We start from the raw sequence: 13,451 nt of genomic DNA on the forward strand, positions 1-13,451 counted from the left end.
GAGTGCGTGTGTGGTGTATGCGTGTGGTGTTAGATTGTGTGTGTTTGTGTGTTTATGCCTGCGTGCGAGTGTATGAGTGTGTGTGTTTGTGTGTATGCAAGTGTGCTGTGGGCGTGTTTGTGTGTTTGTGAGTGCATATGTCTGTGTTTGTGTGTGCAGGTGTGTGTGTGTGTGTGTGTTTGTTTGTGTGAGTTTGTGTCAGTTTGCGTTTATGTGTGTGTGTGTTTGTGTGTATGTGAGTGTGTGGTGTGTGTGTGTGTGTGATTGTGTGTATGTGAGTAAGGTGTGTGTGTGTTTGTGTGCATGCAAGTGTGGTGTGTGTGTGATTGTGTGCGTGTTTGCCTATGTGATTGTGGTGTGTGTGTTTGTATGTGTGTGTGTGTGATTGTTTGTATATGAGTAAGGTTTGTGTGTGTGTGTTTGTGTGTGTTTGCGTGTATGCGATGGTGTGGTGTGTGTGTGTGTGTGTTTGCGTATGTTTGCGTGTGTGTGTGTGTAATTGTATGTGTTGTTTGTTGTTTATGTATGGTATGTGTGTTTGTGTGTGTGTGTGATTGTGTGTGTGTTTCTGCGTATGTGAGTGTGTTAGGTATGTGTGTGTGTGTTTATGTGTGCGTGAAGGTGTGGTGCTTGTGTTTGTGTGTGTGTTTTTGTGCATATGAGTGTGGTGGGTGTGTGTTTGCGTGTATGTGAGTGTGTGGTGTGCGTTTATGCGTTTGTGTGTGCGTGTGTCTCTTTGGGTGTGCAGGTGTGAGTTTGTGTGTTTGTGTAAATTTGTGTCAGTTTTTGTTTAAGTGTGTGTGTTTGTGTGTTTGCGAGTGTGGTGTGTGTGTGTTTGCGTGTGCGTGTGTGTATGTGTGTGTGTGTTCTTGTGCGTAAGTGAGTAAGGTGTGTGTGTGTGTATTTGTGTGTACGTGAGTGTGGTGTGTGTGTGTGATTGTGTGTTGTTGCGTATGTGAGTGTGATGTGTGTGTTTGTGTGCGTGTGAGTGGTGTTGTGGTTGTGTTTGTTTGTTTGTGTGTGCGTGTGTCTGTGTTTCTGTGTGCAGGTGTGTGTGCGTTTGTGTGAGATTTTGTCAGCTTATGTTTTTGTGTGCGCGTGTTGTGTGTTTGTGAGTGTGTGGTGTGTGTTTGCATGTGAGTGTGTGTATGTGATTGTGTTTATGTGAGTAAGGTGCGTGTGTGTGTGTGTAGTCGTGTGTATGTGATTGTGGTGTGTATAATTGTGAGTGTTGTTGCGTATGTGAGTGTGGTGTGTATGTGTGTGTGTTTATGTGTGCGTGTACGTGTGGTGCGTGTGTTTTTATGTGAGTGCGTGTATGTAGGTGTCCGGTGTGTGTGTCTGAGTGTGTGTGTGCGTGTTTTTGCGTATGTGAATATGGTATATATGTGTGTGTATGTGTTTATGTGTGCGTTTACGTGTGTTGCGTGTGTTTGTATGTGGGTGCTTGCTTGTGAGTGTTCGGTGTGTGTGTGTATGTGTGTGTTTGTGTGCGTGTGTATGTGTGGCTGTGTGTGTTTTTGCGCATGTGAGTGTGGTGGGTGTGTGTTTGTGTGTTTGTGAGTGTGTGGTGTGTGTGTATGTGGTTGTTCGTGCGTGTGTGTTTTTTTGTGTGTTTCTGTATGGCGAGCATTTGTGCGTAGGTGGGGTGTTGAAAGTCCTTATGCTCTAGTTATGATTGAGGATTTGGAAACACTAATAAAAACTACAAACGACGACTAAAACCATACATAATACTCTTTTACACTCTGATTATGGTAAAGAAATTGGTTATGAATACCCTTGCGCCTCCTTTTAAGCTATAAAACATGTTGCCCCCCGTAAATATTATACTTATTTCCCCGTACTTTTTTCAATTAAACCTGAACCAAATAAATTGTTACATTTTCAAGCGTTCTGAAAAAAATCAAAAGCTTTTGTGACTGCTTTGGCGAAAAATTTCGGCTTATGAATAGCTTGATTTACTGTCTTACTCTATTGTCATTTTCTGTAGTAGTGGTTAGATGACTCTGCTTGAAGTCAAGGGAAATTTCTGGCGTTTACGAGAACCGCGAAGCAGTTTGAGATATTAAGTCAGAATTTCGAAGTGACTTCTGCAGTCATGTTACCATGCTTAAAACACAAAACACCCGTGTTTTAAAATGATGAAAGTCAACGGAAGTCAACTTCTGGCTGAGTAGCAACTTCTGACATTTCTATTTCCTGCACTCTCTGCATTTTAGAATGTGCACGTGAGAACTTTAAGATATACTAGGAGTTCCGCATAAACAAACGAGTAAATCATTTACAGCAATAGATGATTGAGAAGAGTTTTAGAATTTTGTTTCGCAAAAACGCGGGCGCAAATCTATGCTCCTCATTTACCAGCCAATGTTCTTGCCACTTACGCTACGGATGCGTTTTGCTTGTGTCTGTTGCCTATTTAGGAGCAATTTTTGTCAACTCTTGCTTTGGCTTTGCTGTGCTGCACGTTTAAGGAGCGCTAAGACTTGTGCAGATAACAAGCTTCTACGTGGTGGCATAGCGCGTCTCAAAACGCATGTACTACGTTATGCTGCATGTTTAAGGGGCGTTAAAACATGGTCCCTGATCATGTCTTACGTTTAATATATAGGATTGCTAAAACGTTTGTTGAAACAAAAGGCTGATATGAATAGAGAAATATGAATGCTTGTGTTTCACCGTTAACAAAATTCTATAAGATTTAAAATGTGTTTCTCGCTGATTTATGAAGCAGAACGTTTTTTGGCACTCAAAGAAAGAAAATGGATGCCAAAAATAGTTCTCCTAAATAACGTAAATAAGCGAAAAATGAAAATTGCTTCCTGATTAAATAATAGCTAGTATTGCGGGCAATGAATCTAATCAAATACTGCGTCGGCCGTAAGAGGAGAAGAAACAGGGAGAAAAAGTGGGTCCGCGAGGGGTGACGGGGGGGGGGTTTGGACTTTGGCACAGTCTGACATTTTTGTTGTGCTTATCTGCTTATCTAGACAGACCTAAGGCGGTTATGGTGAACGGATTGAAACTAATTAGTAATTCATAACTAGGTTTCAATTTCTCGAGAGGCTGAAGTGAAATAATTGGCGCCGGTTGAATAGATTTTTACTTCAACACAATTTTAGTTTTCCTATTCAGAAATTGATTTAGATTAGACCTCTTCGATAAATTACCTCCTGGTTTCCAAATAAAATCATGCACACAGTGTTGTGATTGCCAACTTCAAGCGTAAGGCAACATCAGGCTCCAGTGTTTGCTACAGCTGGACAATTTGTCCCCTCAATGACCAATAGTGAACTTCAGCCAACATCTGTCGACCTAAAATGCTCGATCAAATTGCCGCCATTAAAACTGCAAAATTTTAATGGTAACCCCATGCACTATCACGAGTGGATAAATAATTTTTTCTCAATGATTCACAATAACATTTCAATTACTGACACTCACAGAATAACCTACCTACAGAATTCAGTGTCGGGTAAGGCAAAGGATCTGATACATGCTTACTCTTGTGATCCATCCTATTATAATACAGCCCTCAACGAGATAATGAGACGCTTTGGCGACCCTTCAGTTGTTGTCAACGCTTTTATCAACCAATTAGAGAGCTGGAAATGTAACAGTTCTTACAACAAGCAATCCTTCATAGCATTCTCTTCATTTCTAAAGAGACTTGTCCAGGCTTTTCAGAACCTAGGTTTTCAAGCCGACCTTCAATCGTCTACATTATTGAGGAAAGCGAAGGAAAAAATTCCCCACAACTTGCTTCTTAAATGGACTGAATACACCCTGACAGAGAATGTTACAACAACTACCCTTGTTGAGTTTCAAAAATGGCTTGATGTTCAAGCAAGGGTTTATGACAAAGTAAACCAGGAAAATAGAACCAGTACCTTCACTCACAACAAAAACGGTAATTATCCTGCTGTGACAGCACAACAATCGGTTCAAGAACAGTTTAAGCAAACAACTGCAAAACAGTCTCAAAGGAACGATTTAGATCAAGGAAAGGTTAATCACAACGGCTCGAAAAATGAGCAACAGTTTGCAAACAAGCACACAAATTGTGTTCAATGTCACAAACCGCATTTTGTTGCAACTTGTTCAGACTACCATAAATTGTCCCCTGAAGGTCGATTTCAAACTATCCAGAAAAATAGCTTGTGTACAAACTGTTTAAGTAATCAACATCGCAGAGACACTTGTCCCTCCTCGAAGCGTTGTCAAGTGTGTAATGGTTTTCACCATACAACACTACATAATCCAGCTAAACAATTCAGCAGAACACATGCCGCTTTTACTACCAGCAACGTTCAACAGCAAACTAAAACCTCAGGTCAACAAAATTGGTCATCGAAAGACGACAACAACTCACAAACGCAAAAAAGTATTGAAGCAACTCAGAATAAAATAACACAATTCAAACCCAAAAGCAATCTCAGGTATGGAAAAAATTTTGGAAATAATAATAATCAACAGTCATCGAAACGTGCGAATTTGAATGGACCTTCTACCAGCCAAAATTTCAATGTCAACCAATTATCCAGTACACCGAAATATTGGTTTGAGCAGTTACAGCTGCTGCCAGTATCCTTTATCAAAGAAGATAAAGTATTCGACACGTATGCTCTCATTGACCCCGGGAGTCAGTTTACGTTTTTATTAGATGCTGTCTCTGACTACCTGGAACTCCCACGCGAATATCAATCTTCAACTACTGTTCAATATCTAAGCGTTGATTACGAAATGCCCCTATCAAAAAAAAAGCAACCAATAACAGTTTGCCCTTTCAATCAGTTTGATGAAAAGTTCCAAATATCCAGAGCCTACAGCACCCCTACATTAAACGTTAATGCAGCCAATGTCACTGAGCTAAACTATGTTTGCGATGCATTCAATGAACTTCGACACATATATTTCCCAGACATTGCCGAAGGTAAGATTGGAGCACTCCTTGGTGTCAATGCTTTTGCCTTTACGCATCCTACTGAAGTAATTCAAGGCACCGAAATCCGCCCCTTCGGAGTAAAGACAAAGCTTGGATGGACACTTGCAGGAGAGTACCTGAACACACTAGGAAACCGCTCTTCAAAATCTTCTAATAAATCGAAAGTATTTGTATACCATGTCTGTCGGAAAAGTCCAGAACAACCCTTGGACAATTTGATAGAAGAATTTTGGTCAATAGAGAACGATGGTACCAGAAAACAAGATAATACTATCACTGAAGATGGAAAGTCTGCCATTCGAATACTTGAGAGTACTATCAACCACACAGGGGAAAGGTATGAAATAGGTCTTCCATGGAAAGTACCTGCCAATCTTCAAAATAACTATTTTTCTGCCCTCAATCAGCTAAACAGTTTGAACAAACGACTTAAAAATGATCCAAAACTAAGTGATATGTACCAACAGACTCTTGTCACAGATCTCGAGAAAAGTTACGTCAAGCCAGTGGAAATGACAGACCCACCCCCTGAGAAAATATGGTACTTGCCGCATCACCCTGTTCAAAGCGCAAACAAACCAAACAAAGTGCGTCGTGTCGCCAATGCAGCGTCAAAATTCAAAGGCGAGTCACTAAATTCCAATCTTCTAACAGGACCAGACCTCTTAAACAGTCTAATAGGAATTTTGGTCAGATTTCGTGAAAAACCTATTGCTATTTTGGCAGACATTGAAGGAATGTTCATGCAAATCGGCATCCGAAATGAAGATCAATCTGCGCTACGTTTCCTATGGTCTATTGACAACGATGTGCGACAGTTTCAATTCACCAGATTGATTTTCGGTGCAACTTGCTCACCATCTTGTGCAATTTTTGTCTTAAACAGATGCGCAGAGGACAACGTCGAGACATATCCAAAAGCACAGAGCGCTATAAAGTCTTATTTTTATATGGATGATTACATCCAGTCCTTCGACTCTCCTGAAAATGCCAACGCGACTGCATTTGAAGTAAAGAACTGCCTGCGAGCCGGTGGTTTCCGCCTCACAAAATTCCTGTCAAATCATCAACAGGCTCTTCAGTGTATTACTCCAGAAGACCTCGAGGAGCCCAAGAGTGAAACAAGAGTCCTCGGACAAAAATGGAACCTTGAAAAAGATACATTTTTCATGAAATCCCTAGGAGAATTCCCTAAAGAAGCTGAACAATACACTCAACGGAAACTTTTCAGTCTGGTGTCATCGATTTTTGACCCAATTGGGTTTCTTGGCCCAATGACAATAAAGTTCAAAATTCTTCTTCAGCAGCTTTGGAAGTTAGGTAGAAAATGGGACGAGCCACTCCCAATTGAACTTCTACATCCCATACAAAAGCTCCTTAACAGTTATCACTCTATGCCTCAACTTGAAATTCCACGACAGATGACAACACAGAATCTACTGGAGACAGAGAACCAGTTGCACGTTTTTGTTGATGCATCGATTGTTGCAACGTGTGCTGTTGTCTACCTCAGGAGCTTGAATAAGACCTGCAACGAAGTACAAACTGCATTCGTGATCGGGAAATGCAAAGTAGCGCCCGTAAAACAGTTGAGCGTTCCAAAGTTGGAACTAGAGGCATCTGTCACAGGTGTTCGACTCCTGAATTTTGTTAGACATGAACTCTCTGTTGAAATCAGCAATGTTTTTTATTGGACGGATAGTCAAGTTGTCCTTGACTGGATTGGTTCTTCCAAGAAGCAACCAGTTTTTGTTGCTAATCGCATTGCAGAAATAAAATTAAAAAGCAAACCTGACAATTGGAATCATATTGCGACAAACTTAAACCCAGCTGATCATGGTACTCGTGGATTAGAACCCAAGGAAATTGAAGCAAAATGGTTTAAGCCACCAGATTTTCTCTCCACAAATGATGTCTTTTGTAGATCTACAAAGCAAATGCCAATTTGTGCTGCAACAACACGATCCGCCTTAAGAACCAGGAAACCAGTACTCGACCCTAAACAGTTTTCAACATGGACAAAGATTTTGCTAACGATAGCTACTGTTTTCAATCTGATCTACTGAGCGAAAAAACAGCGTGACAACCACCATCAATATACTGTTGACGACATTGAATTATCAAAATCTTACTTGATACAAATGTCGCAAGTCAATAGCTTCCCAACCGTCATCGAGTTGCTAAAAAGTAGCCGTAAACTGGACCCGAAGTTCAAACACAGGTCGTTAAACCCAATGCTTGATAAGAACGGTATATTACGCGTCTGTGGAAGGTTAATTTTTGCTCCCAGTGAACTCGAGTTGGCCAAGCGGCCAATACTACTTCATGCAAAAGATCACATTTGTCGTTTATACCTCGAACATGCCCATCGCATCTGTGTGCATCAGGGAACAGAAGCCACTAAGGCTTTTGTACAGCAAAGGTACTACGTAATTGGTCTCCGCAGAACACTACAGAGCATTAGATACAAATGCTTCCTTTGTCGACGTTTCGAACCGCAAAGCATTGAGACTTTCATGGCACCGCTACCTGATTGCCGCTTCCCGACTGAAAACAAACAATTTACATTTGCCAACTGCGGATTAGACTTTTTCGGCCCATTTTTCATTGAGGACGAAAAAGATAAGTTTCAGAAACACTACGGCCTCATCTTTACTTGTCTGGTAACGCGAGCTGTTCATTTGGAAACCTGTCCAGATTTGAATACAGACACTTTTCTGAACGCCTACCGCCGCTTCACTTCGCGAAGATGTCAGCCCGCTGATTTGTACAGTGACAACGGTAAGACTTTTGTTGGTGCCAAAGAAGAACTCAAAAGGTGTCTGAATGATCTCGACAAGGACAAAATTCACAAAGCACTCGCAGCACAGAACACCAAGTGGCACTTCAACCCACCTTATGGCCCTCATTTTGGCGGTGCTTGGGAGCGGCTGATCCAGAGTGTCAAGCGGACGCTCCTGATCATTCTAGGGTCAAGAAAGTTTACTTTTGACGTTTTCCACACAATCATGGTTGAAGCAGAAGCTATGATGAACTCCAGACCACTTACAAACGTGTCGGACGCCATGGAAAACGAAGAACCATTGACGCCAAACCATTTTCTACTTCAGCGTCCTTACAACTCTCTTCCCCCTGGTATCTTCCCGTCAACCAAGCCAGCTAACATGAAGTCTTGGAAGAATGTTCAACAATTCCTCAACCACATCTGGAGGAGACTGGTCCGGGAATACCTACCGACCTTGATAAAGCGACCAAAATGGACCAAAAACGCCGGGAATTCACTCAAAGTCAACGATGTGGTGTGGATCCTGAAAGACTTCACCCCACGTGGTATTTGGCCTCTGGGAAGAGTAGAAGAAGTGTTCCCTGGACGAGATGGTAACAACAGAGTAGTTAAAGTGAAAACGGCTTACGGCACCTTCGTCCGCCCCGTGTCCGGTCTCGCCCGTGTTTTCGCTGATTAGCTTTTTTGTTGATATTTTTTTGCGCTCCGGTTTTAGGCAAAGGGGGTTGCGTATAATTTTATTCAATTTAAGTTGGGTTTATGGATTCTAACTGGAATTGGAAACATGTTTATTTGGTGGATTTATTCGTGTTTTACCCTCTTATTCCTGTTGCCCCCGTGGAGCATGTTGCGGATGCAACTTCAAGATGGCTAAATATGGAAGTTAAGATGATTTGCCGCAAAAAACTTGACTTTATGTCCCACATTGCTAACTGTCAGTTACCAAAAAAAACATGGAAACAAAACACCTGAATTTGACTTTTTCAATGCTAGAAATATGTTTTTACTACACACAGACTGATAGTCTAATAGATATACTTTCATCTACTAACTTCTGAATTTTATTACGATTAACTAGTTATTAAATTCTATTTTTAATATTGTTTTCAATATTAAAACTATTGAGCAAACAATTTTGGCTCCGACACATTTTAGTGGGGAAGGAACTATATGCTCAAACGAGTTTTTTGTTTGTCCGGTCAAATTTGGTCTATCGATATATTTATCGTAAGGGGTTGCGAGTGATATCATTAGATAATATAACTAGTTTTTTTAGTCTCGTTTTTATCCTCGGAGTTATCGGGGTTTAAATTTTTGTCAACGTTCGACTGCTTTTCGTTGTAATTATTAACAATTTCCATATTTTAACGCAGTTCTTTTTTTATAATTTTGCTGAAAAAAATGTTGATATTTGAAATATTAGTGCTCTCGGTTTTACCTTTAAAAACAGAAGAGTGTTATTGAACTGTTTGATCAAAATTTCTTCAAAATCTGAGCTAAGTTGACCACAATTCAGCCTTTTTTGTCAAAAACAGCACAAAATAAGCTTCTTTAGTCAACTTTGATTACGTTTGGCCCTCAAAACACATCTAAAAAACTGCTGAAACAATCTTTCTTGACTCCCAAAACTGCTAGCTTTTACTTGTTCATTCTTTGAGAGATTTTTAGCATTAAAGTTGTGCCAGTTTTTTTTGATAATTCAATTCAATAAATATGCAAAACGCATCATTTATTTAGTTCTGATATATTGATTTTTTGTCAAACAAACTATATCCAGAACGCTAGAAACCGTTACGTGTTCCTAATTGATGAACGAGAGAAGTCACGCTAGTTTCGGTCAAATTGTTGTTTATTAAAACTAAAAAAAATCCGGATTGTAATCAGTCGATGTTTTACTTTAAAATTATTTTTTCACTTATTCGCTTTTTTACTTGACTTGCTGAAAAAACATTTCAAATCAAAGTATACTAATGACATACCAAATTGGCCTCTTAAAGTGTCTCAAGGAAAACTATTAAGTTTATAGTCGAAAGCTATTCTCGATTTGAGTTTTAAAAAAACATTTTTTCAAATAAACATTGGATTCTTAAGCTTTGCGATTCCTTCTAATATATTAGAAGTCATTATTTAGTGCGGTTTTACGTACCAAATAAGGTTGTGTCCGCTTTGATACCAGGTATTTTCAACAAATTTGGTAGATTATCCAGCATTTGAGATTCCTTTCTTGTCTGGTCACATTTTTGACAGGCTATATATCAAATTATTGGCGTTGAAAAAGGGGACACAACTGATGGGGCAGGTCTTCAGTGCTTCCTATAGATGAAAAAAAGGAACCTAAAAACAGAATTCAGTTGATAATTGAAGTTTTGAGGTTTTAAATCAATTGTTTAAAAAAATTTAGACCTAAATTTAAAATTTGCACTTTGCTGTTATTTTTGTCCACTTAATAACCATTTTTCATTAATTACAGGTGACATATCAAACTATTGGTGTTGCAAAAATTTGAACCAATCGAATGTTTATAGTGTATTGCTAACTGTTTTAACGGTTTTGATTCCAATTTATCATTGGAAAAAATTATTTTTATTTCGTTTTCTTGTTTTTTTTGTCTTTCTTTTTGTAGTCATATGGTAATTTTTGGGTAATTGCGGTTCTTTTCGATTCCTTTTTATGAGCAACAGTAATTTTTTTAAATGACATCGATTGATTGGCACTGTTTTTCATGACTTTGGAGCCAAATGTTATAGCCGAAGTTTTTTTAAATTTGCATTTTATTGTTCTCTGAGATCTGGTTGTTACCCACTCTTCATATTTACAGATTGCTCATCAAATTAGGTGTTGAACAAAAGCATTTTCGAACAAAATGAGAGTTTTTAGTGCATTGCTTTTCGTTTTAACGGCTTAGAACCCTGTTTTTCGCAAAAAAAATAATTTGATTTTTGATTTTGGTCTACTTATATTTCTTTTTGTTGGCGTTAAACCTTTCTATTATAAGTCTCCTTTTTTTAGACTTAAGGCATATTCAAAAATACAGATGTTTTTTCGACTTTCCCTTTTTATTCTCGTTTTTAAAACCTGTTACTTAGTCGCATTTTCAGAGGCGACATGTCTCCTTATTGGTGTTCAAAGACCGCGTTTTCGACTATATCCTATTTTCACGGATTATAAGACAGTTTTAACGGCTTCGACACCATTTTTTTAACAAAATTTTGTGGTATTTTTCTGTTTTTTGTCAGAATTCATTGGTTGTTTTTGTAGAAATACGACATATTGTTGCTAATGAGAGATCTCAATGTCTTCATGCTAATGTATGAATGAACATAAACCTTTTGAACGATTTGAACTGATATCTCACTGTTTTTTATTAGAGTTCTTTTTTACAAAAAAACAAACATGTTTTCTTTGATTTCGCCGGTTTGTTTGTTTTTTGTTTAATCTTCTTGTTACCGAGTCACATCAAGGCTGGTCCTATGTTTCTTCTAGTGAAGTACAAATGTATTTGTTTAGTTTAGGTTTTATTATCTGACGTTAATTTTTTTGTTAATATGTTATTAAAAAATAGGCACTGAATTTAGAATTTGAATAATTGTTGTTGTCATTTGATTTTTTTCCAATTGCACTGTTTTTTTATTTTTCTTTGATTTGTTTTTGTTTTTTCGATTTGGAGACAATTTTTGTTTGATTCACACTGCAATTATTTTTGATCAATGAATGATTTTTGTGATCAATATGTGAAGTTTTCTATCTCTTCCTCATTTGGCTGAAAATTAAACCAAAATCGTGCATAAACGGGGTCTGAACTTTATGTCTGAACGCACATTACCAAACCTTCTTGTTGAAACATAGATTAGATTTTCTAATAGATCTAATAGCAAATTTTTTATCCGTCTCATCTAAAGGCTTGAATTAAAAAAAAAACTTTCCGATCTGAGTTTTTTATTTTGAGGAGACCTTGTAGGGTGGCCTCAAGAATCTGAACCCGACAGTACGTTTTTTAATTAGTGCTGATCAGAGATTTTTTTCAGAAACTTGCTGGAACTTACTTGATAACAATTTCTCTTATCAAACGAATTCTGTTTATTCAAGTATTTGACTCAAAAATACGTGCGCAAAAATAGTTAATATTTTGAGGGTTGTTAAGATTTTGAAGGTTTTGTTGGCCCAAACATATTTCACCGACAAAAATTGCTCTAGAAGTAGAACACAAGAAGCTAATCGAACAAAAATGTTTCACCAGTCTTTGACTTAGAAACAAGAACAGATTTCGATCAAATGCCTCAAGTGGTTCCAGTTATTTGCAAGAAGCGACTTTTTGACAGACAATGAGGTAAGATACACCAGCAAACTTGGGCGAATGTTACTGCGAGTAGATAAAAGAGCATCGAGAAATGAAATGAACAATCGATTTAAAGCTATCTGTCCAGCGAGAAAGTTTTATTACGTCATTACTTAACCACGTAAGCCTTAGCATTTCAAATGCACATAAAATCTATTCCATTTTACGTAGAATGCTCCAAAAAATTGAGAAAATAAGATAATTTTCGTTGAACCTACTAATATACTAAAACGATTGCGCTTGTTTTAGGCTTAATATATTTCTAGGTTTTAAAATTTTTTCGGTGATTGATCTTAGACTAAGACCTGCCAAAAATGTTGCTAGATTTTGCCGGTTTTGAAACGGTTTAGCTTGATGTTACGTAACTTACAGTTGTCTTGCTTTATCTTAAATAATTTATACAAAAGAGTGTTTGTCACCTTTAGTAAAAAAAACTTTTTGCACACAAATTTCATTCCTTTCTTCCCCGTTTTGAAGTCTTACAAGGTATAGCGTCGACGACTTAAAAAAACGTTACGGAAACTAGACCCAACGGGAAAAACTTTTCTATAATAATTCATGATGTAATTTTTTTGCGGACACAAAACAAACCGAGAAACCATTAGAAAAAAAACAGTTTCTCCTTGCATTTGTACTTGCATCAGCTCGTAATTAAGGTTTTTTTCTGAATAAATATCATGAAATGCACGATTTATCAAGCAACATATAGGCTTTTTTATCTAGAGTCTCTTGAGTCTATTTTTTTTATCTAGAGTCTCTTGACGTAATGTACAGAAATTTATTATAATGTTTGATTCCGTAAACAATTCTTTTCTACACAAACTGAAAAATTTTTTTCAGCCGTTAAGAAACAACTTATGATCCAATTTTCTCATCAAACAATAATAAACTTCTTGCTTAGGCATTAAGTAATTCAACTTTAAAAACAATTGAATATTAAGATTTTGTGATCAATTCCTATTTTACTGCTTGGAGCTTACCCAGAGCACTTAAATATGCCATGTAATGCACATTTTTGAAAAACTCTATGAAGAAAATTTAATAAAGTATCGCTATGTCCGTAATTAGTGGGCTATTAAAAGAATTTGAGCAACAAAACTAAAAATCAGACGGTTATTTATTCGGGGAAAATAATTTGATTAGTTCAATTTTACGTTCATGAATAATATCCAAAACAGATGCCATACTACATTCAAAAGAAGTTATTCGAAGAAAAGTTGATCATAACAATTATGTAACACAGCTGCGCATCGGGATATCTGAAAAGCCATTTGTTCAATTTTTGAAAGAAAATTCTTGTGAAATTTAAGGGATTAAGATTTTTTGCAGAAACCAGTAAAGGCATCCCAGATTAAATTTTATCCGGAATAGCATGCTGTTTT

General features: G+C 37.7%; 1 protein-coding gene across 1 annotated transcript; it reads left to right on the top strand.

The window, feature by feature from the left end:
- Positions 1-3,549: 3,549 nt before the first annotated feature.
- LOC142336686 (uncharacterized) lies at positions 3,550-8,412 on the top strand. The gene is made up of 2 exons (XM_075385597.1): positions 3,550-6,577; positions 7,646-8,412. Exons 1-2 carry the CDS (start codon positions 3,550-3,552, stop codon positions 8,410-8,412), a joined length of 3,795 nt encoding a protein of 1,264 aa, XP_075241712.1.
- The last annotated feature ends 5,039 nt before the right edge of the window (positions 8,413-13,451 follow it).

The sequence above is a fragment of the Convolutriloba macropyga genome, chromosome 3 (assembly GCF_964194025.1).
Source record: "Convolutriloba macropyga chromosome 3, txConMacr16.3, whole genome shotgun sequence".
In the NCBI taxonomy this organism is placed as follows: domain Eukaryota; kingdom Metazoa; phylum Xenacoelomorpha; order Acoela; family Convolutidae; genus Convolutriloba; species Convolutriloba macropyga.

What these genes read in the sequence shown, in the direction of transcription:
- LOC142336686 (XM_075385597.1), top strand. Translation starts at nt 3,550, where the DNA reads ATGAGACGCTTTGGCGACCCTTCAGTTGTTGTCAACGCTTTTATCAAC. An exon ending in ACTAGAGGCATCTGTCACAG is followed by an intron (nt 6,578 to 7,645) that starts GTGTTCGACTCC and finishes AAACCTGTCCAG; the next exon opens with ATTTGAATACAGACACTTTT.